This window comes from Oryctolagus cuniculus, chromosome 13, assembly GCF_051225735.1.
Source record: "Oryctolagus cuniculus isolate XC-2025 breed Fujian yellow rabbit chromosome 13, ASM5122573v1, whole genome shotgun sequence".
In the NCBI taxonomy this organism is placed as follows: Eukaryota; Metazoa; Chordata; class Mammalia; order Lagomorpha; family Leporidae; genus Oryctolagus; species Oryctolagus cuniculus.
Genome location: NC_142879.1, coordinates 61,974,187 through 62,000,992, shown reverse-complemented (window position 1 = coordinate 62,000,992; position 26,806 = coordinate 61,974,187). Strand labels below are relative to the sequence as shown.

General features: G+C 38.3%; 1 protein-coding gene across 1 annotated transcript in view; it reads right to left on the bottom strand.

The window, feature by feature from the left end:
• The window catches only part of LOC100345702 (WD repeat-containing protein 64), a 161,644-nt gene that overhangs the window by 38,518 nt on the left and 96,320 nt on the right, over positions 1–26,806 (bottom strand). Inside the window, exons 11-16 of the mRNA XM_008268195.5 lie at positions 21,819–21,945; positions 18,956–19,104; positions 14,751–14,874; positions 11,360–11,535; positions 9,612–9,788; positions 2,469–2,599 (exon numbers count right to left, since the gene is read on the bottom strand). Coding sequence (XP_008266417.4) covers positions 2,469–2,599; positions 9,612–9,788; positions 11,360–11,535; positions 14,751–14,874; positions 18,956–19,104; positions 21,819–21,945 — 884 coding nt within the window. The remainder of the gene's footprint in view (positions 1–2,468; positions 2,600–9,611; positions 9,789–11,359; positions 11,536–14,750; positions 14,875–18,955; positions 19,105–21,818; positions 21,946–26,806) is intronic.

Here is a 26,806-nt window from a genome sequence, read left to right as displayed (position 1 = left end):
AAAGTGAAATATACTGTTTGAGTACTCGTTATAGCATTAAGCCTCAGTGTACAGCACGTTAAGGACAGAGATCCCACATGAGGAGTAAGTGCACAGTGACTCCTGTTGTTGACTTTACCAATTGACACTCCTGTTTATGGCATCAGTAATCTCCCTATGCACCAGTTATGAGTTTCCAAGGCTATGGAAGCCCCTTGATTTCTCCGACTCTTATCTTGTTTAGACACGGTCATAGTCAAAGTGGAGGTTCTCTCCTCCCTTCAGAGAAAGGCACCTCCCTCTTTGAAGACCTGTTCTTTCCACTGGGATCTCACTCACAGAGATCTTTTTGCCAGAGTGTCTTGGCTTTCCATGCCTGAAATACTCTCATGGGCTTTTCAGCCAGATCCGAGTGCCTTTAGGGCTGATTCTGAGGCCAGAGTGCTATTTAGGACATCCGCCATTCTATGAGTCTGCTGAGTATCTCACTTCCCATGTTGGATCACTCTCCCCTTTATTTATTCTATCGGTTGGTGTTAGCAGATACTAGACTTGTTTATGTGCTCCCTTTGACTCTTAGTCCTTTCATTATGATCAATTGTGAACTGAAATTGATCACTTGGAGTAGTGAGATGGCATTGGCACATGCCACCTTGATGGGATTGAATTGGAATCCCCTGGTATGTTTCCAACTCTGCCAATTGGGGCAAGTCAGCCCGAGCATGCCCCAAATTGATAATAGTCTTTTTAGAATACCTTCTTTCCCTTCTTAGTAATGAGATATAAGAAGCTGACGCAGTGTAAAGACTGTATTACTAAGTGTGTGAGGAATTGTGCAGTGCAAGTAAATATCAGTATCAAGTGATAGGTGTGGAGTCTGCAAGAAAGGGCTATGGGCAAGAATGGAAGAGAAGTAACAGAAGGATGGCAGGAATTCTAGAAGAAGAGCCCAGGATAATATGGTGGAGGTGCAGAAGGAGGGTCTGCACAAAGAGCTATTTCAGCTAAAGGCTCAAAAGAACTAAATCCAGAGTCCAAACATGAAAGAATTATTTTCTCTCAAATGTTGGCTGAAAGTAATGACTCAGACATGGATGGGAAAGGCACCTGGAGTAAAAGCAGACTACTGATATATAGGGTACTATAATAGAGAGGCAGAGCTTTCTTCTGTTCCTCCCTCTTCTTTTCCCTTGTCATTTCCAGCTGCCTCTTCTCACCTCCCTTATACTTCTTCCCATTCCCTAAATGCTAAAACTTGATTGTATTTTCATTTATGGGTAAGGTCCTTGGCCATATTTTACCCTGAAGGTAAGTTTTACAGACCATCCTTATGTACTGTGTCCACCTATGGCCCTTGCACCCATCCCAGTTACACAATGGGAGAGGGCTTATTATTTATAGTCCATCCATACAAATAATACAATACTACATTCATTCCTTTACAAACAGTAGAAAGAATATTTGCAAGTGACTGGCTAGGGAAGGGCAAAGACTTAGGATTTGGTGTGGAGAAAATCTAATTGGTTGAAAAATAGAATCGCATCTGCCACAATGGCCCTTATTAGCATCATTTATTGAACTGGATGCACCGGGCATGCTGAATGAGAAGGAAAGGCCACTGATGATGCCTCTCACCATTTGATTTCGGTGGCTAGAAGGATAGTGGTTGCACTGGAATGTAGAAAGAGGAAAATGGGGGCCGGCACTCTGGTGCAGCGGGTTAACGCCCTGGCCTGAGGCGCCGGCATCCCATGTGGGTGCTAGTTCTAGTCCCGGCTGCTCCTCTTCCAATCCAGCTCTCTGCTGTGGCCTGGGAAAGCAGTGGAAGATGGCCCAAGACCTTGGGCCCCTGCACCCGCATGGGAGACCCGGAGGAATCTCCTGGCTCCTGGTTTTGGATCGGCTCAGCTCCAGCTGTTGCGATCATCTGGGGAGTGAACCATCAGGCGGAAGACCTCTCTCTCTCTCTCTCTGCCTCTTCTCTCTCTGTGTAACTCTTTTAAATAAATAAATAAATAAATCTTAAAAAAAAAGAAAGAGGAAAAATGTAGGGGAGGTGTAGGTTGGGAAGACATCTTGGGCATATGGGGCTTTAAGGATCTTGCTGGAAATTCAGATGGAAATTTGTCAGTAGGCAATTGATATGCATGTTTGAATCTCTGTGGAGATTAGTGTTTGAAATTATTTTGTATTTTAAATATTTGTTGAGGTCATGAATTTGGACAAGATTATACATGAAAAGCATATACTAATGTGAAAATAAAGGTCTTTGGAATACCAGCACTTAAGGTGCTCCTTGTTCATATCATTCTGGAATTTAGACACTTAGAACACGGTCTCTTCATGAACATAATCTAATCTCCAGGGAAGCCTCCACTAGGAGGTGTCACCACTTTCATTTATTTCTTTCTCTCTCTTTTATTAGGAGTATTATACATTAAGTTGGGTCTTCCACTGTGCAAATTTTATATTGTTTAGGGAAGACTTACACTTCTTTGACAGTAGCTGTTACAAAATTCCATAAGATGATCACACCATTTACAGTTCCAACAGCTATCAAATTATATCCTTCTACTTGTAACAAATTAACACAGTTGACTTCAGTACTAATGGCAGGGTTCTGAAGAAAGAAGAGAGTAGACAATGAGTGTCATGAGTACATTGTCTAATGACAGTACAGGTGCTGGGTCCACACTTTGTAATTTTCATTAAGTTGAAAATGTATTATTATGATGTTTTAAACACTAGAGCATGGAAATTGAGTAAAATCTATTTTTCCTTGGCATTAAAACATTTTAACTTTCAGAATGCATTAAAATGAAAATAATCTCTGCTTTCTCTCCAACTTTATTTATTCTTTACCAATCATTAAATTACCTTTATATGTTTTCCTTTTATTCAAACTAATTGAAATAATATTCCTTAAAATATTTTTTATTATTTATTTTGAGAGAGAGGGGGAAAATCTCCTCAGTTAGGGCTGAGTCAGGCCATAGTCAGAATCTGGGAACTCAGTCCTGGTCTTCCACATCAGTGACAAGAACCAGTTTCTTGAGCTATCACCTTTTAACTCCCAAGGTCCATATCAGCAGGAAGCTGGAATTGGGACTGGAACCCAGACATTGTGATATGGGATACAGGTATCCCACCTGGGATCTTGACTACTATGCGAAATGCCTACCCTGAAAGAATATTCTGTGTTAACTATTCCAACTTCCTGCCTTTTCTTTCCTTAGCAACTAGTTTCTGCTGCATACTACTCTTTGGAAGCTTTTTGTATGTAACATTAAGGACTCCTACTATCAGTTTCTATTTGATAACGTTTCAATTGTCTTGCCTAGGGTATTGGTTGGGTGTATAGTATGTTAAGTTCTTGGAAAACAAAGTCAAATAGGATATATGTGAGTCAAGAAACTTTTTATAATTTAAAGATTCATATAGATGGTTAATTGCTGTATAATTTGAAAGTGCTATATCAAAGGCATGTAAAACACTTGATGGGAACATGGGAGAGGGACATCTGTGCAAGTAAGATTAGAGGTCAGCCCCATTGCTGCTCTCAGTGGTCCTTGCCTTCCTGAAACTCCCTCCTCTTCTGACATTCTTGACACCAGGCTCTCCTGGTTTTATTTATATCTCTATTATCCTTCCTTTGCTGTTTCCTGCTTGGTAATTTCTTATTCTGCCAACTTTTTAAATATTAATATCATTAGGCTTGAATTCCCCCTTATTTTTTTTCCAACTTTTTCTGGGCAACCTCATTCTCTTATGTTTTAGTAATAATGATCCCAATGTTAATGGCTTAATAACATTCCTCCCTTCAGAAGTTTCAGGCTTGAAAATTTAATTAGTTCTTAGAAATTTTACAGATAGCTCAAAGCAAATATGTCTAAGCCATCATCTCTTGGAAGCATATTCCTGGAGCAGTCCTTGGTTCCTCTTGCAACTTCGTGGCATCACCAATAATCAGTTACAATCAGTTACTGCCTCTTCTACCGCCTAAATGCTTGCTGAGAACATTCCTTCCTCACCACCATGACTATCATGACTCTATATTTTTCAAGGAAAACAGTAGCCTGTTGCCTGAATCTTCCATCTTTTTACTGGTCCATCCAGTCTGTCATTCAGGCAGCATCAAAAGTGAACTACTCACAATGCAAATCTGAGCATGTCATTTAAAGTTAATCTGTGAGGGGCAGGTGTCAGGCACAGCTGTAAAAATACCACTTTGGACACCCACATTCCTTATTGGAATGCCTGGGTTCAAATTGTAGCTCTGCTTCCTTATGCACCTGGTGGGTAGCATGTAATAACTCTAGTAGTTGGGTCCTTTCTACCCATAGGGGAAATCCAGATCAAATTCCTAGCTCTTGGCTTTAGCCTGGTCCAGCCTCAGACCCAGCTGTTGTGGGCATTTGGGAAATGACCAGCTGGTGGGAGCTCTCTCTCTTACTCTCTCTCTCTCTCTCTCTCTCTCTCACACACACACACACACACACACACGCACAAATAAACAAACATTTTAAAAATAATAAAGCCCTTCAGTGGATTCCCATTTTTTAATAGGAATCCAAAACTCCTTTGTGAGCATGATCAAGTCCATACCAATTTGTTTCTTTTCATCTTATACCACTCCAAGTATTACTCTGGCTGCACAGAAATATTTGCAGTTATCCTACACAAAACAAGTGATATCTACAAAGGCATAAAAAGGAATGATCTACTAATATTTGCAGGGATGTGGGCAAATCCCACAAGCATTTTGCTGCATGAAAGAAAAACCTTAAGTCTATACCATGTGATTAAACTTTCATGACAATTTAGAGTAGTAAGAAAAAAATCTATGGTGAAAAAATTAGAACAGCAGTTGCCTTTTTGGGGAGACTCAGGTACTGACTAGGCAGGGGCTTCGAGGAACTTTCTGGGTGATGGTAATGTTCTTTATCTTGATGGGGTTTGGGTTGCTCCTCTTCAACCTCAGTGAATAGTACACTTAGATTCTGTTCATTTTATGTCAGTTTTACTATAAACAAAACCATGAACAGTCAACCCTAGTTAATGATGCACAGAGTGAAGTGATTAGGGGTGATATGTATTAATACCTTCAAGTTACTTAGAAATAGATTTTAAAAACAAGTTGGATTAAATGATGGTGATAAAGCAAATATTGCAAAATGTTAATAAAATTTAAGTGGAGGGATAGATGGGTAATCACTGTATAATTCTTCAAACTTTTTTGTGTGTTTGAAAATTTTTATAATGAAATTCTGGGATAGAAAAAGCCATGAACTTTGTACTTTCAGGAAAGAAGTTTTACAGACAAATTCAGAGTCGGTTTAGACTTCCCAGAAGTCTACCCATGGAAGGAAGCCCATGGATCCCAGGACAAAGACCCTGGCTCTGTAACTTCTGAAGAATTATCTTATTTAGTACTTGTCAGAAATTGCTTCCTTTTTCTCTGTTGGAAGAAATAAGGCTGGCTCCTTTCAGTCTACTTATAATTTTGGAATTCAGAGACTATCCTGAAGAAAGTCAGTCTGATTGTACACTTTCTTTTTATAGATTTTTAAAACATCAACCACAAAATAGATGTCTTTAACCGTTCAGTTGATGTCACTGGTGAAGATGAGAAACTTTAAAAAAAAAAAAGAAACCTATGAAAAAAGAAAGCTGAAATTTTGTTAACCAACATTTAAAAAATCTAAGTTGCAAAAATGGTGAAATAATAATGACCATAAAAAGTGAACAACCATTTTGTGACCTTTTGACACACTCCAAACTTTCTCTTTTTGTTAAAATCTAGGACAATTTGGAAGACTTAGCTATTTTTTGGGAGATGAGTTATTTTATCTACATAGATAGATGGGCTATTTTTAGAGGGACAATGGACTCCTTGTGGGAAGCCTGGAGAACTTTTGTGATTATTATTTCCAAAATAATAGTGCCTGTTAACCAGAAACTTCATCTGCACTTAGCCTCCCAGATGTTAGTATTGCCATGGCTGAAATGATTTTAACTAAAAATAAAACACTGATAGATAACTGAAATTAAAGTTAAATCACAAAAGGCCAATATACCTAATACATTTACCTAATTATATACCCATACATATATATTTGTGTATACATATGTATACGTTTCCTAATATAACTGATATAGAAAAAGCTTTTAAAGCATTTAAAGATAAAGAACACCTAGATAAAAAAGAGAAAAAAGATACACATATTAAAAAATGCTCTGCTAACTTATTACAAGAGAATTGCAAATTAAAATTTACCAAATTATGATTTTGTACTCATAAATCTAAAAGCGTGACAATATAAAGTTTTGGCAAGGCCGTGAGGAAGTACTTATCCTCATGTTGTTAGTAAAAGTGCAGAATTGTTCAACTGTAGAATTTTGCAATATTTAGGAAGATTATATTAGCATTTACTTTTTGACTCTCAGTTCCTCTTTTAGGAATCTATCCCAAAGATACAGTGTTAACAATTTTTTAAAAAAATATGACTATGAATCTATGCATGCACACATATATAATGCTATATTTGTTGCAGCATTATGTTTAATTGGAAAAAGTAAGAATTACTCCAAATGTCTACCCACAGGGGACTAGTTGAATAAACTATGGTACATCCATTCAGATGATGTTATAGAGCTTTCAAAAAATAGATGAATGTTTATAACCATGTCCACAGAAGTATTATTCTCAGTAACCAAGAAGCGAAAAAGCAACCCAAGCGCTGATCAATGGATGAATAAAGTAATGTATGGTATATACATAGAATAGAATATGTAGCATTCAGCCTTAAAAAGAAAGGAAATTCTGATACATGTTACAACATGGTTAAACTTTGAGGATTTTATGTTAAGTGAAACAAGCCTGTATATTTTTGCTTAAATGTGGTACCTAGTGTAGGTTAATTCATAGATACAGAAAATAGAATGGTGGTTTCCAGGGGCTAGAAAAGAAGAACAGTTGGGAAATTATTGCATATCAGGTATAGAGTTTCAAGTATTTCTGGGGATGGACACTCCTATGTGAATATGCTTAATGCCACCAATTGTACATCTAAAAATGTTTAAGATGGCAAAATTTACATTATATATATTTTACCACATCCTTTTTAAAGGATGAATATTTCTAAATATTGCTTTATAATGATCTTCAGAATATATTATTAAATAAAACAAGTAAAAATAAAATAATAGACATAAGGATACTTTTAAAAGTTCATGAAAAACTGGAGTTAAAATTTATTTTGTTACAAAGTATTTTGAATGTAATATACATTTGCCAACAATGTTTGAAGATGTGTTGTATAGTTTTCTATCATTAGCTTAAAGAAAGGTGAGAAGCAACCAAATATAGAAAAGCATTTGATTATATTTAAAAAAAAAAACATTAGAGACAAGTCAAAAACCTAAAAATGAAAGGTTAACTACTTAGTTTAGGAAGAGAACAAGAGGGAAAGACAGGAATAGAAGCTAAACTACTCCTTGGTTTGATATCTCAGAGTGGGGCTTCTTTTGTAGATTTTTTTTTTTTTTTTGACAGGCAGAGTGGACAGTGAGAGAGAGAGACAGAGAGAAAGGTCTTCCTTTTGCCATTGGTTCACCCTCCAATGGCCGCCGCGGCCGGCATGCTGCCGCCGGTGCACCACGCTGATCCGATGGCAGGAGCCAGGTGCTTCTCCTGGTCTCCCATGGGGTGCAGGGCCCAAGCACTTGGGCCATCCTCCACTGCACTCCCTGACCACAGCAGAGAGCTGGCCTGGAAGAGGGGCAACCAGGACAGAATCCAGCGCCCCGACCGGGACTAGAACCCCGTGTGCCGGTGCCACAAGGCAGAGGATTAGCCTAGTGAGCTGCGGCGCTGGCCTAGATTTGCTTTTAAAGCTATTAAATATATATACAATGTAATGACAAAATTCAAATTTAAAAAGCAACAAATATAAATTAAGCAAGTTAACCTGTGTACAGTTGATGGCACAAGGAACTATTTCTTTTTTTGTTTGTTTGTTTTGTTTTTGTTTTTTACAGGCAGAGTGGACAGAGAGAGAGAGACAGAGACAGAGAGAAAGGTCTTCCTTTGCCATTGGTTCACCCTCCAATGGCCGCCGCGGCCAGTGCGCTGCTGCGCACCGCGCTGATCCGAAGGCAGGAGCCAGGTGCTTATCCTGGTCTCCCATGGGGTGCAGGGCCCAAACACTTGGGCCATCCTCCACTGCACTCCCTGGCCATAGCAGAGAGCTGGCCTGGAAGAGGGGCAACCAGGACAGAATCCGGCGCCTCGACCGGGACTAAAACCCGGTGTGCTGGCGCCGCTAGGCGGAGGATTAGCCTATTGAGCCACGGCGCCAGCCCTCAAGGAACTATTTCAAGTAATTTTAAAGCACAGTAGTTTGACAGTACACTCCTATATGCTAAGGACAAAGAGAACTGCAGAGCAAGCAACATATTCAGCTGTTTCAGCTTTAATATTTTTAGTAATTTTGTTGTCTTTCTGATACTAGAATATAATGTACGGTACGATAACCTAACATGAAGGCAGGTGTTTGGCACTGCAGTTGAGACATTTTGGTACGCCTGCATCCCATACCAGAGTGCCTAGTTTTGATCCCAGTTCTACTTCCAGCTTCCTACTCATGTGTCCCTTGGGAGCAGCAGGAGATGGCTCAATTACTTGGGTTCCTGACATGTATGTGGGAGACGTAAAGTCCCAGCTCCCAAAATCAGCCTAACCCAGCCTTAGCTGTTACAGGCATTTGGGGAGTCAATTTTGCAGGCAGATGGGGATCTGTGTCTCTATTTTTGGCTCTTTACCTTTCAAATCAATCAATCAATAAAAATTTTTAAAAATAAAAATGACATAATGAGCCCATACTTCAGGATACTTCAAAAAGTTAATGGAAAATGGAATTAAAAGATAAATTTATTTTGCTGCATAAAAGTTTTGAAATCATAGATTTTTCTTAATATAAATATTCATGAACTTTTGGAAGATCTCTATATTAAAACTTGTAAATTATTTTTGAAATAGTTCAGAAATAATGAAATTATAATTTTTCATATTCATTTTAATAGGTTTATTTATTTATTTGAAAGAGTGGCAGATTTTCCATCTGCTGATTCGCTTCCCAAATGGCTGAAATGGCCAACACTGGATCAGGCCAAAGCTAGGAACCAGGAGCTTCATCTGTGTCTTCCACATGAGTGGCAGGGGCCCAGACACTTGGGTTATCTTCTGCTGCTGTTTCCAGGCCATTAGCAGGGAGCTGGATGGGAAGTACAGCAGTTGGAACACCGTACCAGCACCCATATGGAATGCCGGTATCACAGGCAGTACCTTTAACCTGCTACACCACAACGTCAGCCCTGAGATTCATTATTATTTAGAGAGATATACTGAAATATTTATAGATAAAATGACATAATGTCTAGGATTTACTTCAGAATTCACTGATGTTAGTCATGGGGAGGAAATGAGATTAAACAATGTTTGACCTTGCACAGAGTAGTCCTGAGTCTGAAAAACAGTACATAGAAAAATTCATTATATTATTTTCTATACTTATTAATTTTAATTTTCCATAACAAAAAGTGAACATTTAAAATAAAGAAATGAAACTTACAGTAGTGTGATGAGGAAACTTTTTCTCAACTATTAATTTGACATCTGGGAAAGGAATAGCCATGTTCCTGTCTCTAGTAGACATCTCCAGATGCACCACGTGTATCCCATTCTGGAAATAAGGCATGGCATCAGGCAGCTCCCATATCACAGTGAGGAAAATATCATTTTCCTTGCCCTTTAATAGAAATCCAGTGAGTACATGCACAGTTAAATTATTTTATTTTGAGCTGTTTTTAAAAGATAGAGAAAAACAGAACATATCAATATACCCATCATCTAACTTTCTCATATCTTAAGCTCTATCTATCCCTCAATAATATGATTCCTCTTCTTCCCTCTTCAGAGTACCTAGTAACTGAAATACAGTGTTAGTCATGAAAGTTTGTGTACAAATAAATGCAACAGGCAAATGTAGTTCCATGAGGCATCTGGCAGAAACAAACACATCCAGTTAAGAGGAATGTACCCTCATCTCAGGCCACAGTCAAAATAACCCAGCACTCAATGAAATCTGGGCTTAGGGAAAAGTGAGTAGACTAATGGAACAAAACCGAGTCCATAGATGAAAGTGCCAGAACAAGCTTGTGGGACAAGAACAGACTTTTCAATAAATTGTTTTGGTGCAACTGGATAGATTTGGACTTGGAGCAAATAGATATATATTAACCTGTATTTATGAATAAGAGAGGTTGTTGATTGTTATCAAGCTCAATCTACAGATTCTGAATAGGGAATCAGAATTATCAAAGAGAAAAATGCCACAGTAAAATGAAAAACAATTTTGACGTAGGACAATTACATGCTACTTTTATAGCTTTTAAAAAAAGAGTGAGAATGTTTAAGAGTTAAAAGGAGTGTGTAACAGCAGACATTGTCTGTTAGGAAGGGTATCTGGTTGTACTAACTTAAAATCAACATATTGTTGTGTGTCAGAGTATTACTAGGAAATTCCTTTCTGTAGTGTTGTTTTGGATTGCGCAGACATCAAAGGCAGAATGTATTGAACCAGGGAAGCTTTTCATTCCTTTATTCTATCTGTAAGGTCATCAGTCATCTTACTCAATGCTAGTATGCCATGATTGCGCTCCTATTAAAGATTTGTTTTCAGATCTTAGCTTTCAGAATGGGGAATAATGAAGGGAATGAGTCGTGGAGTTTGAGGTGACAGGATAAGATCCACTAAGCCAAATAAATGATCTAGTCTTTTTAAATTTGAGGAAGGCATTAACATTCCTAGGTAGTCAGAAATCTTCTGGAAAAATAAATTAGCCTATCTCATTCCTCCCAAAATAGCCTTGAGCAGATTGCATCATTAACCTTACAATAAATAAAACAATTTTGATGACAAACTGAAAAAGAGACATGCTCATCTCAGAACACATTATGGTTTAAAAGGGACAGAGCCTACTAACAAGCAGCCATTCTGGGGAAGCCATGAATTATTCCCAAATGAGCAGGTGAGCAATGTCAGAGTGGCAGGTGTTTGCAAGTGAACCTTTCTGATACCCACTTTGGAGTCCTGACTAATCGTTGAAGCTTGATGGACGGGATGCTGTGCCCAGGTAACTGTTCATTGCATGGGCCTGGACAAAGTTAATGAGAAACCTCACTTGAAGGTTGATAGACAAATACTGTGTTCAGCTGGCTGGCAAGAGAGGACTTAAATGGGGATTATCCACTGACTCATTCAGCTTTCCCAAGAAGAGCAGCAACAGTACAAATAACAAAATAGGACTGTAAATCTACCTGCATGATTTTGATAGCTCCGTTGCGCTCCAAAGCAAGGATCAAGTTCTGCTGTTTTTCTTGAGCTTTGAGGAAAATCAGACGTTTCACCCAGTGCTCTTCCTCCTTCCATTCTTTCCCTTTAGGCAGCACTTTCATCTCTTGCCCACTGCCAAAGTCCCAGATTTTCACTGTTCCTGGTGCACAGAGAAAAGGCTATGTGGGTAAAATGATTTACGAATGCTTGGCTTTTCACTCAGAGAAAATTGGTCCCACTGGAAGCTTTCTACCAACAATTTATCCTATATTTCTTACTAAGACGGACACATGAGTTTCCTCAGGCTTGCTGTGCATGCAGTATGTTTCTGTAAACCTTGGTAAAAATGATCAGGGCCAGCAGTGTTTAGAAATCTGTGACAAGTTTCTTTAAGTCCCTGATTCTCCTGTCTGAGCTTCCCTTTATGTTCCTCTTCTGTCCATTCCCCAGCGCTTTCCGATTGACTGAACACCACCAATATGGGAATGTCAGCTCGTTCAATATAGTTCTTATTAACAGTCAAAGATCATTCTAGTATACTGTCACATTTCTCAAGGTGACCTAGCTCTTATTGAATAATAGAAGGCTTGAGGAAATTGCAACAGGTAGGAAACTATCAGGCTTGGAGTTGTTTTGTTGGTTACATCAGAGAAGAATGAAAAATGAATGTAGTTTCTTTCTTACCTTTGAAATTGTACTTTCTATTGACATCTCATCTCCAATGTAATCTTTGGAAGTGACTAACTCATGCCTAATCCCTCATGAGTGGGATTAGTGCCTTTATTAAAATGGTACCAGAGAGCTCCCTTGCCCCTTCTGCCACGTGAGAACACAATGAAAAGGTGCTGTCTATAAACCAAGAAGCAGGTCCTCTACAGATACCAGATTTACTGGTGCTTTCCGCTTGGACTTCCCAGCCTCCAGAACCTTGAGAAGTATGTTTCTGTGGCCCAAAAACCATATTGTCTTATGATGTTCTATTGTAACAGCCCAAATGCACTGAGATGCTTTTCATTATCATTACCTTTGTTCATGTTGTGGGGGAGGGGCTGGATGAAGGGGCTAGAAGGAATGATAATCAGAATGATTGCTGAATAGCTATTTTGAGTTCATTACTCAGTGTAGAAATTATCACATGGGATTTTTATAGTAGCCATCTCAGGTTTAGCACTTTTCCCCTTTAACCTCCACACCTTTCCCTACCCACTACTTGCTATCCCTTAGCTCTAATCCTGCTGTACATCCAGAGTGTTTTCACTGTGCTGTTTTCCTTCCCATGTGCCAGGTTTTCCCCATCATTAATATTTAATCCGAATCATGTTCCCTCACAACATAATTAAGCATCGCTTAAATATTCCCTGTATACGCAATATGGTGATAAAAGCACAGGATTAAAGTGGGTAGTCACAGTTCCTGCCCTTTAACACTTCATAGTCTTTAAGAAAATAGTCATGCGAATGATTAAAAGAAGGTCCCATGTCCTCATTCACTCTTGGGTTAGACAAATCACTGCCATGGCCCAGAGTTCCTGTCATACTGGGTCCTCAGCAATCAGTGAGGCAGAGAGCAGGGAGAGGTACAGCTCAGCTATTTGTAGTTGGGGGGTGAGGGCACTGGTGGCTTGTGGGTAGAGCTGCTCTGGGGGATACAGAATCCTAGTTTCTAGATGTCCTGGACCCAGGATCTTTGTCAATTTAACAAATGTACCTCTGAAAGAGGACCAATTGTCACTGAAAGAATACTAAGTCATAGGACTAAAAAAGTAAAATATGACTTCCTTGCATGAAAATAGTAATATTGCCAGTCATATATTGAATTGCTTAATGTTCATACCTGATGATGATAATGTATTGTTGCTTAGGGTTTCTGTTGTAACTTATTGTCATATAAGTGCAAAGTGTACTTATGGAAAAGAGTGCTTTCTTATGAATTGCTCCATATGAAGAGAAGTTGCATTCATACCCTTTTGTTTTTTATTTATTTATTATTTATTTCATATTGTGTTGTCCTCTGCTAACATTTTTTTAAATATTAATTAAATTGAGAGAGAGATATTAATGGCTGGTTCACTCTACATATGATTCCAACAGCTGGGACTGAGCTGGGGAGAGACAGAAGCTGGGAACACAATCCAGGACTACCATTAGGTGACAGGAACTCAGTTACTTGAGCCATCACTGCTGCCTCCCAGCAAGAAGCTGGAATCAAGAGCCAGAGCTGGGAATCAACCCAAACACTCCAACATGGGATACAGATATCTTAACTGCTAGGCAAAAGACCTGTTCTAATTCATATTTTTAAATCAGACTTTCACATCAGTGTGCTCACTCATTCCATCAGTTAGCTTATGAGCAGTTGCTTATTTAGAAAATTATCCCTAGATTAATATATTCTGGGGGCCAGCGCCATGGCTCATTTGGTTAATCCTCCACCTGTGGCGCCGGCATCTCATACGGGCACCGGGTTCTAGTCCCAGTTGCTCCTCTTTCATCCAGCTCTCTGCTGTGGCCCGGAAAGCCAGTGGAGGATGGCCCAAGTACTTGGGCCCCTGTACCCGCATGGGAGACCAGGAGGAAGCACCTGGCTCCTGGCTTCAGATAGGCGCAACTCCAGCCGTAGCGGCCATTTGGTGGGTGAACCAACAGAAGGAAGACCTTTCTCTCTTTCTCTCTCACTAACTCTGTCAAATAAAAAAATTTTTTAAAAATATATTCTGGATAGTGTATTCAATTGGTCAGATTGTACAGCTACAGCAGTTCTTTCACAGGCTTCAGAACAAGTTGAAGTGAAAGATGGGGCAGTCTGGGGCTCTCTAGTTCCTGAAAGTTCTATGCAATACTCCACATCATGAGGAACATGAGATGAAATAACACATTCTGAGTCTGACATCCTCCCACCTTTGGCATGGCACATGCTCACAAGGAGCTAGACACATAAGCCAAATATAGAATTCTAGGTATTGTATTACAAAGTTGGCTAATTATGCCCTGTCCCCAAATCTACTGTAATTGAAAATATAATTAGTAACTACCAAATCAAATGTGTATCTCTAGCCAATGGTACCCTAAAATACCATTGATTAAGCCAGAGCAACATAGTTTCAGTCCTGTCAAAGATTAAATTAGATGGTTTATGTGACTTTTGCAAACTACTTAAGCAACTATATAAACACATTGTAAGGCACTGATTATTTTTAGCATCAATATCAAGATATTAATTCCCATTAGGTAAGTCAATCTGTTACTATTCACTGGCATGCTTACATAGTCCAGCTTGATTCATACTCTCCCTATAACCAAAGGAAACTAATGAGTTACTAGCACAACTTTGCAGGATGCCGCAGCAGATAGGCTAAATTCTGGATCTAACTCTGACCATTATATGCTCCTGTGGCAAAACAAAATCCACTTTCATCAATATCTCCTGATGTCACTTCAACACCGTAGCCATGAGCATCTGAAATCTGGTATATTTGGAAACCAGTCTCGAGTTCCCATACCTGAAAAAGAAAACACCAACAACTAAAAAGTAATCCACTGTGCCCTTAGATTCTTAACATTTGCAATATTCAAAATAACTTCAAAACTGGTGCTGTACACATGACACCTTTCCTAGAACTTGACCCTGAATGTTGATTTGATCAAGAAAAACTCTGAAAGGTGCAGTGCTAACAGTCACTGTGGTCTCCTCCTCTGTTGCCAATAGTTGGGTGAATCAGGTAGTGATTCAGTGTATTCTGGACACTGCCTGTCTTTGGAGTCATCAGTTGTAAAGATGTTAACAGCAAGATAGAAATGTAACTTTGAAAAGTACACAAACAGGAAATCAAACTAGATTTATTCCCTGTTGATGCTATCCCAAATTTGCTAAGGGGTTTGGGACAGATGCCATGGTTAATATCTTGGAATGTGAGACAACCCTGAGGAAAGAATTCATTGACTTTTTCAAAGAGTATTTTGACTGTGAACATGGGCCTAGTGAAAGAAAGAGTGAGAGAGAGAGAGAGAGAGAGAGAGAGAGAGAGAAAGAGGTGGAGAGAGAGAGGTGGGGATGGTGTTGTGATTTTACAGGAAACCATCTGTGTAGTTAGGCTGGATGTAATTAGAAAATCCAGAAGCATCTCAGCATGCATCATTCTCTCTCTTTGAAAACATAGAAGAGACTTGAGACTTGCAGACTTTCCATCAGAATCTGTCGTCACAGATCTGCCAAGTTTAGATGTAAATTTGACCACCAGAGAGTAATAGAGCTGGATTGGCCACAGAATGGCTGGACTTGAGGTATTTGGAGGGGTGAAGGCAGCACGTGCAAAACACTGGAGATGAGAAGATGTAGTTTTTCTCCAGGGAACTGGAAGGATGCTATTGCCATTGCAGGGAGTGGGGATTGTTAGGGAAGCATCTAAGGAAACAGTCTAGAGTTCAGACAGTGAAGAACCACTGACTGGGATCGATAGAATGAGGACTTGAATGGCATCAGTATGGCCCTAGGGCCCATATTTATATTCTTTGTGTGTCCCTAGGTATAGAGAGGGTGCTAAAAGGAAAAAAGAGTGTGAGTCATTGTATGTATGGATCTCAGAGTCACCCATCTCCAGCATCATAGTATAATCCCTGTCCAACCAGTCAACTATGAAAATTTACCTGGATTATTTCTACTCTTCTATCCCACCCAGCAAAGTCATTTGCCCCTTAAGAGTCAGTATAGTGAGGAAGCAGACCAGGTAGTTGTTTTAGTTTCCCTCTACTTATTCTCCCTTAAGGCATTACCAGAAATAAATGATAATGCACCAAACTCGGGAGATTTTAGCCTGAGATGAGTACAAAAGTCCAAAACAATGAGAGGTGGTTGGAAAGTCTCCAGAGGAAAGCTCACTTTTGTGTCCATATGTCTCCTTTGGAGAGCAGATGTGAAATAAAAGAATAAACACCTGAAGCAAACACCTCCAGCATGACTGCCAGGTGACCCCTGTGGGTGTAATGACAGATGCTGTTAGTTGACCACACAGCCTGTTCCCTAGAGGACAGAGTGGTGACAGGCTTCAGGAAAGCAGCAGAAGTGTGTAAGTGTTCCTGGCGAGACACACTGGGGTTCATCTGGGTTCATGTACCATCTCAAAATATGTCAGATTGGTCTATGGATTATTCAGTAGATCAGGCTGAAATGACATGAGGAACTGTAACCTCAGAAAGGGCCACTTGGACTCTTATGTACTACATACAGCAAGCCACTGAGATCCTTTTGGGAGTGAAATCATTCACACTCCCAGGCTAGAAAATCTCCGCAGACTGGTAATTGAGATTGCAATGAAGCTGAATAAGCAAGCTCTCTGAAGTGAACCTTATTTTCCATTAGTTCCTCCTCAGTCCCATATATATTTCTTGGGTAAAATAACCAGAATTCACTTCTGTGGTCTAGCTATCCATATGTTTTGTCATTACATTGTCCAAAAATAATAAAAGTACAGTACTTTGGTCATTTCTTCAAACTGTTTTTCATGTAAATTTAATAAAAAATATTTTTCTTGTTAATTAACTGTAAGTCCAGCCCCAAAACAATCAAAATACAGAATAATTCTCTTTCCTTGATGTATTTTTCTTTAAAATTTCTGTTTTGACAGTAATTGCGGGCTTTATTTATTCAGTTGAATATGTGGCTTGGAAGCAAGTAGTCTGAACTGGCTTTCAAATGTTTGTTGTTCATGTATTCATGAAAGTGTAAAGACAGCTCTAATGTATAATCTTATGTGTGCCATGGGGCAGTTCCAAGATGGTGGAATAGGGAGGGAGCTACTGCTCTAGCCCAGGAGAAGATGGTTTAAGAAGAGTGAAGATTGTGTAGTCTCAGGAAAGAGTTAGGGAAAAAAACAGCAGAGGAAACTCTACCAAAATTAGAGGGACATGGTGGACCTACGTGGAAGATGTGGGTGCCCACGGCTCGGGACTCTAACAGCTGAAAGCCCCCACACCGGTGCTGGAAAGTGAAGTGAGAAGAGACCACAGTATCCCAGGCTACTGGTGAAAAAGCGGCAGGAAGAGATTAGAGGGAATGAGGCTAGAAGCCCTGTGGGCGAAAGTGCATCAGCCTAAATAGAGGAGGAAAAAAAAAAGGATGGTATAGACACATTTCTCTCTCTCTGATCACCTCACAAAGGCATACAAGCCAATAGAGTGAGTGCCATTTTGCCCATCAATGGAAGACTGTATGAAGAAATGGGATATGTACTTTATGGAATACAACAAAGTAGTAAAAAAAAATAGAAATCTGGTCATTTACAACAAGGAAACCTGTAGAAATGAAACTGACACTATGAGAAGCAATGATTGGATCACCCTCTATCCCGACTGTTGAGGAACAGCTTACTATTTTATTCTTTTCTGTATTTTCTTTTTCTACTTAATACCATTGGTTGAACTCTTTACTTAACACAGAATTATCTTAGGTGTTTACATCCAATTGAAAATTGAGCCCTATTAAAAATAAGAGTGGGAATAAGAGAGGAAGGAGATGTACGTTCAGCACACATTCCCTCGGACTTATCCCTAAGGGTAAAGCTAAAAACTTAACATGGGACTCCAAATCCCATTAAGTTGGCAAGTATCATGCCATCTTACTAATTAAAGTGATCAGTTTAAGTTCATAACTGATCATACAGATAGGATTAAGTGTCAAAGGGGTCACATAAATAAGACTAGTGTCTGATAATAATAATAGATAGAATTAAAAAAGGGAGAATGATCCAGCATGTGACTCAGGCCATACAGCAGACACATAGAATGTCAGATGTCCTAAATAGCACTCTGGCATCAGAACTAGCCCTTAAGGTATTCAGATCTGGCTAAAAAGCCCATGAGAACATTTCAGGCATGGAAAGCCAAGACACTGTGGCAAAAAATTAGCTACATGAAAGATCTCTGTGAGTGAGATCCCAGTGGAAAAAAGGGGCCATCAAAGAAGGAGGTACCTTTCTCTGAAGGGAGGAGAGAACCTCCACTTTGATTATGGCCTTGTCTAAATAATGTCAGAGTTTGTGGACTCAAGAGGCTTCCACAGCCTTGGCAGCTCATGACAAGAGCCTCGGGGGATTACTGACGTCATAAATAAGAGTGTCAATTGTTAAATCAACAACAGGAGTCATGGTGCACTTACTCCTCATGTAGGACCTCTGTCCTTAATGTGTTGTACTATGAGAATTAACGGTATAACTAGTCTTCAAACAGTACTTTATACTTTGTGTGTCTGTGTGGGTCCAAACTATTGAAATCTTTACTTAGCATAGAGTTTATCTTCTGTATATAAAGATAATTCAAAATGAATCTTGATGAAGAATGGGAAGGAAGAGGGAGTAGGAGGTGGGATGTTTTAGAGGTGAGAGAGTGGGTATGGGGAGAAGAACTGCTAAAATCCAAAAATTGTACTTATGAAGTTTATTAAATAAAAGCTTTCTATAAAAATTAAACCTTGCAAAAAAATCTTACATGTGCCACTATACTTACCTCATCACTCAATAATTTACCTGGAAGAAGAGAAAATTCTATTTGCTCTGCCTTTTTCTTTCTGAAGATTCAATAAGTACCCACCTTAATTATGGATTCAGAGCAAATAGTGAGTACTTGGTGAAAAGATTTGTTGTAAAGCATGACATTGATTTCTTGTTTATGTGTGTGAGGAACATGTTCTGTATCTTGTATCATCCTTGACAAAGGGTACATGTCCATAACACTAGACCCTGGAATAGAAGCAGTAATCCCATAAACACTCAGCACTTGAAATTTCGAATCCCAAAGCGTTTTTCTCAAGCAATTGTGTTTGGAAACAGTGTATCAGTTAGTTTAGTAATGTCTTTACCTAGGAAACTTAATGAGGTGAAAGTATGTTCATTTACTCTAAACCATTTTTGACTAATAATCATTCATTTGGTGCTTCATACTTTTTAAATACAAGGCTATTTGGGACTTCATTGACATCCTCATTTTAGTGACCCTCAATTTCCTATTTTTTATAATCCAGTTTCCCTCTTCTTTATTGTGCTTACTTCATGCCTCTCCATTGGTGCACAGCAAGAATTGTGATGATCAGATTTCTGCTGAAGGTAAGCTCCCATTTCATGATTTAAATTTATTGTTAGAGAGCCCTTTTCAAACAACAAAAGATAAAGCACTCTGTGAACATGATCTTAATAAGTATAATGAAATAGAATGTTTGCAAGCTAGTGTTTGCAACATCAATAATAAATAAGATTAATTTCCAAGTCACCATGGTGATAAATGTAGTTAGTGTAACCATTAGATGGAGAGCAGGTATTCTTGGCTTGCACTATGCTAAGGTTGTTTGACTTGGTTTTGTAATATAATATTATTGAGTGAAAGTCTGATTTAGCTGGGAAAATCAATTAACTGTGTGTTCTGTTTCTGTTTTTGTGTAATGTCTGGAAATAGAAATAAGGATCTCAAAACATTCTTTAGCTCAAATATGAAATTTTCCCCATTTTATGAATATGGAGACTGAGTTACCAAAGGCAGATTTTGCACTGAATTTCTCAAGTCTCTCCAAAGAAATTTTAACTCTAGGAGAAGTTTCAGCCAAAGTTACTGAGGTGTTTTGGGATAAGATCTGTTCATGTGTGAAGAAGGATTGAGATGGCTCATCTGGTTATGTATCTCAGTTCAAACACCTTGGTATGCAAATGTGAGAGGCATCTGGTTACCAGATAATCAAATCCCACTTGGAGCTTCTTGGTAGATCCTTATTATTACACTGAGAGTAACTTAACTTTACTCAGTAGACTTCAACAATGCCGCAGATGCTGTGGACAATCTAGATATGCTTCTACTTTTAGGGGATTTGTTATATTAATACTATGGGCACATTGCAGTCCTGAGAAGGCACAGGAATTCAGGAATCAGAAGGCTTTGAGATCAAACTCCTGCTCTATGATTCTACCTCGTGTCCTTTTACCAGATGAACTGTTTGAGATTCAGTACTATCACTTATAAAATATGAATATAATAATTCCTATCTCACATGATGGTTGTGTGGGTCAAATGAAAAATGTTATGAATGCTTTTGAAAAAGAGCTATACAGATAGTAGTTGTCATAGAGCAATAATGATAACAACTGTGACACTCACAAAAACATACTCTACATGGCATTTCCAGGCACTGTGCCTGTTCATTGGGTTTAAAAGAGCACTCTGACTGCTGCATTGGAATCAAAGGCTAAATTAAAGTCTGAAATATGCTTCCTGTAATTCTGATGGTAAGTTGATGGTTGTAGTCAATATATGTAATTTCAGTGATTAAGCGATGCATAGAGCTCTATATTTTTGCAAGCAGAAGTACTAATCAGAATTACATAAAATTGAGAAGTCTTGATTTTTCTGGTTTTTTCTTCTTCCTCATCTCCTTCCTTTTTTTGCCTTGCTATTTGGGTTCTTAGTTGCTCTGATGGCAAATGGCATGAAGTACTGAACCCAGTAATCAAACACACAAGCTGGGGAACTAAGAGAGAAAACTTATTCATACTCATTCATATGTACTTTTTTCGAGGTGTTGAAATAGAGGAAGGGTGCTTACAACTAGAACAGTTTTGTTTTAGATCAGAAGTTATTTATTGAGCATGAAGTCCTAGTTCACTCCTAATCCAGAGGTGGGAGAGTTAAAAATTAATTCTATTCTTCACTAGCAGGCGACACCAACCACTTCCCTGTTTTGTTAATCCTATTGGAACTCAGAGCAAGTGGTCAGTAGAAAATGCTTAGGACATATATTCTGGCTTACTATTCCAGAAGGACAAACTACTGGTAGTATCATTTGTTTTTCTTCTAAAGTTTAAGGGTACACTTATGAATGGTGTTCAAACTAAGTGCTTAGCAGGGCCCCTTGTCTCTGTATTGGTATCTGTCTAGTTCTGTCATCCTAGACTCTGTCCTCCCTCTGGTCTTTGCTGAGAGGCAAAGGCAAGTAGAAGGGTTAGTACAGTCCTTGATCTGAGCTACTGACTCACTTCCAAAATGCATGGGGCCATATTGCTTTTCTGTAGAAAGGGGATCATGCCAATGTGTGCTGTTGCAGCTGCTCGAAGATAGGATCACATTCCTGTTCTGAGAACCTCAACAGCTGAGCATGGGAGCTGGAGTTGCACTATATTTAGCAACAGATTACATCATCTTTTTCTGCTTAAGTTCAGGTCATGCGTCCCTAGGTTCAAGAACTTACAGCACTGACTTGGTATTTTTAGATACATGCAGTTATACATGTCCTCTACTTGGCCATAGAAAGATGGGGAAGAATGGAATTTAAATAAAAATCTACTTTGGTTAGTTATGGTTTGTAATTTCTCTTTCTGTTTTTTTTTTTTTCCTAGTTAGTGCTCAAATGCTAGTTTAAAGGAGGTTAAAATCAAGATATGAGTTTCATTTGCCATTATTTGGGTACGCTTACCTGTTATGAGCATGCCATGATTGGCATCATATATCATAGAATAAATCTGCATGTCTCCTGGTCCTCCCTGGGTATCATGGAAGATTTGAAGTAGTGAGAGAGTCTGTATATCCCACACCCTGAAAACCTTGGGATGGAAAAACATAGTTCAGTATTGTTTATTCTTTACCCTTCCAAGACATTTAGGTAAAACATTTTTAGAGTCTTTAATATGCTTTTATAAATTTGCCAAAAAGTATAATTGACATCGTGAACACACATTTGCCAAGCTCCAATTTGAATATTGGTTTGTATCAGAGGAAATTAGCAATAGTGATTCAAGCTTTACATAAGTATATATCTTAAGGAACTGGATTTTCTGGGGCAGAGCATGTGTTTATTGCTTGTTCAAGTCACATTTCTCTTTCTACTATGGAGGAACAAACAGAATATTTGTATTTCAGATGGATGTTTTCAAATTTCCCTTTCATGAGTTATGAGTAAAGGAATATCTTAGTAAGGTTTCCTTTCCTCTTACCTAGAGTGTACAAATTATAAAAATCAGTTTTAGAGGACAATGTAGATGTAGGTAGAGTATGGGAAATTGGATTATTAGAGCTCTCCTTTGAGGGAAGAAAGAGAATTATGTAATTATTCAAATAGGACTTGAATTTATGAATTTAGAATAGAAAGAACAATGAAGTACAAATTCAGCCAAACTAGGTCAAATTTACACTTTGTCACCCATAATAACTGATCTTAGTCTTTTAAATTATTTTTAGCAAGCTATGATGCAATTAAATTTCAGATAAGTGTGACCAAGGATTATATTTCCTAATCATGCTTTAACTGTAAATAATATTTTCATATTATAATAGTTATTATTAACCTATTCAAGCAAAATATTGATTGCAGAAATGGGTGGTTATTTTATAGAAATATATATAATCATCTGATAAGAAGTTTTGGTTTCTTAAAAATTTTTTATTACTATAAAGAGAACCGATTTTATTATTTCACAGGTACAATTTTTTTATTTTTAACTTTTATTTAATGAATATAAATTTCCAAAGTACAGCTTATGGAGTACAATGGCTTCCCCCCCATAACGTCCCTCCCACCCGCAATCCTCCCCCCTCCTACTCCCTCTCCCCCTCTATTCACATTAAGATTCATTTTTGATTCTCTTTATATACAGAAGATCAGTTTAGCATACATTAAGTAAAGATTTCAACAGTTTGCTCCCACACAGAAACACAAAGTGAAAAATACTGTTTGAGTACTAGTTATAGCATTAAATCTCAATGTACAGCACACTAAGGACAGAGATCCTACATGAGGAGTAAGTGCACAGTGACTCCTGTTGTTGACTTAACAAATTGACACTCTTGAGGTCCTGGGCCCATCTCTTAAGTGGGTTGTTGGTTTTGATGTTGTGGAGTTTCTTGATTTCTTTGTAGATTCTGGTTATCAACCCTTTATCTGTTGCATAATTTGCAAATATATTTTCCCATTCTGTTAGTTACCTCTTCACTTTCCTGACTGCTTCTTTTGAAGAACAGAAACTTCTCAATTTGATGCAATCCCAAATGTTAATTTTGGCTTTGACTGCCTGTGCTTCTGGGGTGTTTTCCAAGAAGTCATTGCCGGTACCTATATCTTGCAGGGTTTTTCCAATACTCTCTAATAATTTGATGGTGTCGGGTCGTAGATTTAAGTGTTTAATCCATGTTGAGTGAATTTTTGTGTAAGGTGAAAGGTAGGGGTCTTGCTTCATGATTCTGCACGTGGAAATCCAATTTTCCCAGCACCATTTATTGAATAGACTGTCCTTACTCCAGGGATTGGTTTTGGATCCTTGATCAAATATAAGTTGGCTGTAGATGTTTGGATTGATTTCTGGTGTTTCAATTCTGTTCCATAAGTCTATCCATCTGTTTCTGTACCAGTACCATGCTGTTTTGATAACAACTGCCCTGTAGTATGTCCTGAAATCTGGTATTGTGATGCCTCTGGCTTTGTTTTTGTTGTACAAGATTGCTTTAGCTATTCGAGGTCTCCTGTGTCTCCATATGAAATTCAGCATCATTTTTCCAGATCTGAGAAGAAGGTCTTCGGTATCTTGATTGGTATTGCATTGAATGTATAAATTGCTTTTGGGAGAATGGACATTTTGATGATATTGATTCTTCCAATCCATGAGCATGGAAGATTTCTCCATTTCTTGGTATCCTCTTCTATTTCTTTCTTTAAGATTTTGTAATTTTCATCGTAGAGATGTTTAACGTCCTTGGTTAAGTTTATTCCAAGGTATTTGATTGTTTTTGTAGCTATTGTGAATGGGATTGATCTTAGAAGTTCTTCCTCAGCCATGGCTTTGCCTGTGTATACAAAGGCTGTTGATTTATGTGCATTGATTTTATATCCTGCTACTTTGCCAAACTCTTCTATGAGTTCCAATAGTCTCTTAGTAGAGTTCTTTGGATCCCCTAAATAAAGAATCATATCATCTGCAAAGAGAGATAGTTTGAGTTCTTCCTTTCCAATTTGTATCCCTTTAATTTCTTTTTCTTGCCTAATAGCTCTGGCTAGAACTTCCAGAACTATATTGAATAGCAGTGGTGAGAGTGGGCATCCCTGTCTGGTACCAGATCTCAGTGGAAATGCTTCCAACTTTTCCCCATTCAATAGGATGTTGGCCGTGGGTTTTTCATAGATTGCTTTGATTGTATTGAGGAATGTTCCTTCCATACCCAGTTTGCTTAGAGTTTTCATCATGAAACGGTGTTGTATTTTATCAAATGCTTTCTCGGCGTCTATTGAGATAATCATATGGTTTATCTTCTGCAGTCTGTTAATGTGGTGTATCACATTGATTGTTTTGCACACATTGAACCATCCTGCATACCAGGGATAAATCCCACTTGGTCTGAGTGGATGATCTTTCTGATGTGTTGTTGCATTCTATTGGCCAGAATTTTATTGAGGATTTTTGCATCTATGTTCATCAGGGATATTGGTCTGTAATTCTCTTTCAATGCTGCATCTTTTTCCGGCTTAGGAATTAAGGTGATGCTGGCTTCATAGAAAGAATTTGGGAGGACTTCCTCTTTTTCGATTGTTCTGAATAGTTTGAGAAGAATTAGAGTCAGTTCTTCTTTAAATGTCTGGTAGAATTCAGCAGTGAATCCATCTGGTCCTGGGCTTTTCTTTGTTGGGAGGGCCTTTATTACTGTTTCAATTTCTGTCTCAGTTATGGGTCTGTTTAGGTTTTCTATGTCTTCCTGGTTCAATTTAGGTAGGTTGCATGTGTCCAGGAATGTATCCATTTCTGATAGGTTTCCCTGTTTGCTGGCATACAAGTCCTTGTAGTAATTTCTGATGATTCTTTTTACTTCTGTGGTGTCTGTTGTTACATTTCCTTTTTCATCTCTGATTTTATTAATTTGGGTCTTTTCTTTTTTTAGTTAGTTGGGCCAATGGCGTGTCAATTTTGTTTATTTTTTCACAAAACCAGCTCCTCCTTTGGCTGGTTTTTTGTAATGTTTTTTTGGATTCAATCCTGTTGACAAGATAACCATAAGTCCCTCCCTCAACCTCTCCTTCCCTCAATCCCCCTCCTTCCTTCCTTTTTCTTATTTAATTTTTGCCAATATATAATTTCAAACCACCCCATAATCACAGACTTAATGCAGTACTAATCATAATGTACAACAAGTAGGAAGTGTAAAGACCACAGTTACATAGAAGTGTAAACAAGGACTAAAAATTTTACAACAATCAAATCACAAGATGTCTGTTTCATTCCTATACATTTTTTTAATCTATATTAACTACAACATATCACAGAAAATGTGATATTTGTCTTTTTTGGGACTGACTTATAATGGTTTCCAGTTGCATAAATTTTGTTGCAAAAGACAGGATTTTATTCTTTTAATGAACGAGTAGTATTCCATAGTGTATATATACTACATTTTCTTTCTCCAGTCATCAGTTGATGGACATCCGTATTGATTCCATATCTTAGCTATTGTGAATTGAGCTACAATAAACATGGAGGTACAAATAATTCATTCATATACTGACTTCATTTCATTTGGGTGAATTCCCAAGAGTAGAGTGGCTAGGTCACATGGTAGATCTATTTACAGATTTCTGAGCAATCTGTATACTATCTTTCATAATGGTTGTACTAGTTTACATTCCCACCAACAGTGGACTAATATATCTTTCCCTCCACATGCTTGCCAGCATTTTTTTTTCAATTTTAAAAAGATTTTATTTGTTTATTTGAGGGGTAGAGTTACAGAGAGAGGGAGAGACAGATAGAAAGGTCTTCCATCAACCAGTTACTCTCCAAATGGCTGTAACAGCTGGAGCTGGGGCAATCTGAAGTCAGAAACCAGGAGCTTCCTCTGAGTCTCCAACATGGGTGCAGGGGCCCAAGGACTTGGGCCATCTTCTACAGCTTTTCTAGGCCAGAGCAGAGAGCTGAATTGGAAAAAGAGAAGCCAGGACATGAACTGGAACAAATATGGGATGCCGTTGCTACAGGCAGCTTAACACCAGCCCCAGAATTTATTTATTCATTTTTTTTAAATTTTTGGATGATAGCCAATTGAATGGGGTTGAGATAAAACCTCATTGTGCATTTTCCTGAGTGATAGTTATCCTGAGCTTTTTTTTTTTATGTGTCTATTGACCATTTGTACTTCATTTTTTGGAAAAATGCCTGTTCATGTACTTTGCCCATTTCTTATCTGGATTGTTTGTTTTGTTGTTTTTGAGTTTCTTGAGCTGCATCTATGTTCATTTGTTGAAGAGGCTGTCCTTTCTCCAGGGATTAATTTTAGCTTGTTTATCAGATTAGTTGGTTTTAACTGCATGGGTTAATTTCTGGGGTTTCTGTTCTGACCCATTGGCCTACGTGTCTGCTTTTTGCCAGTACCCAGCTATATTGATTATAACTGCCCTGCAGTATGTCTTGAAATCATGCATTGGGGTGC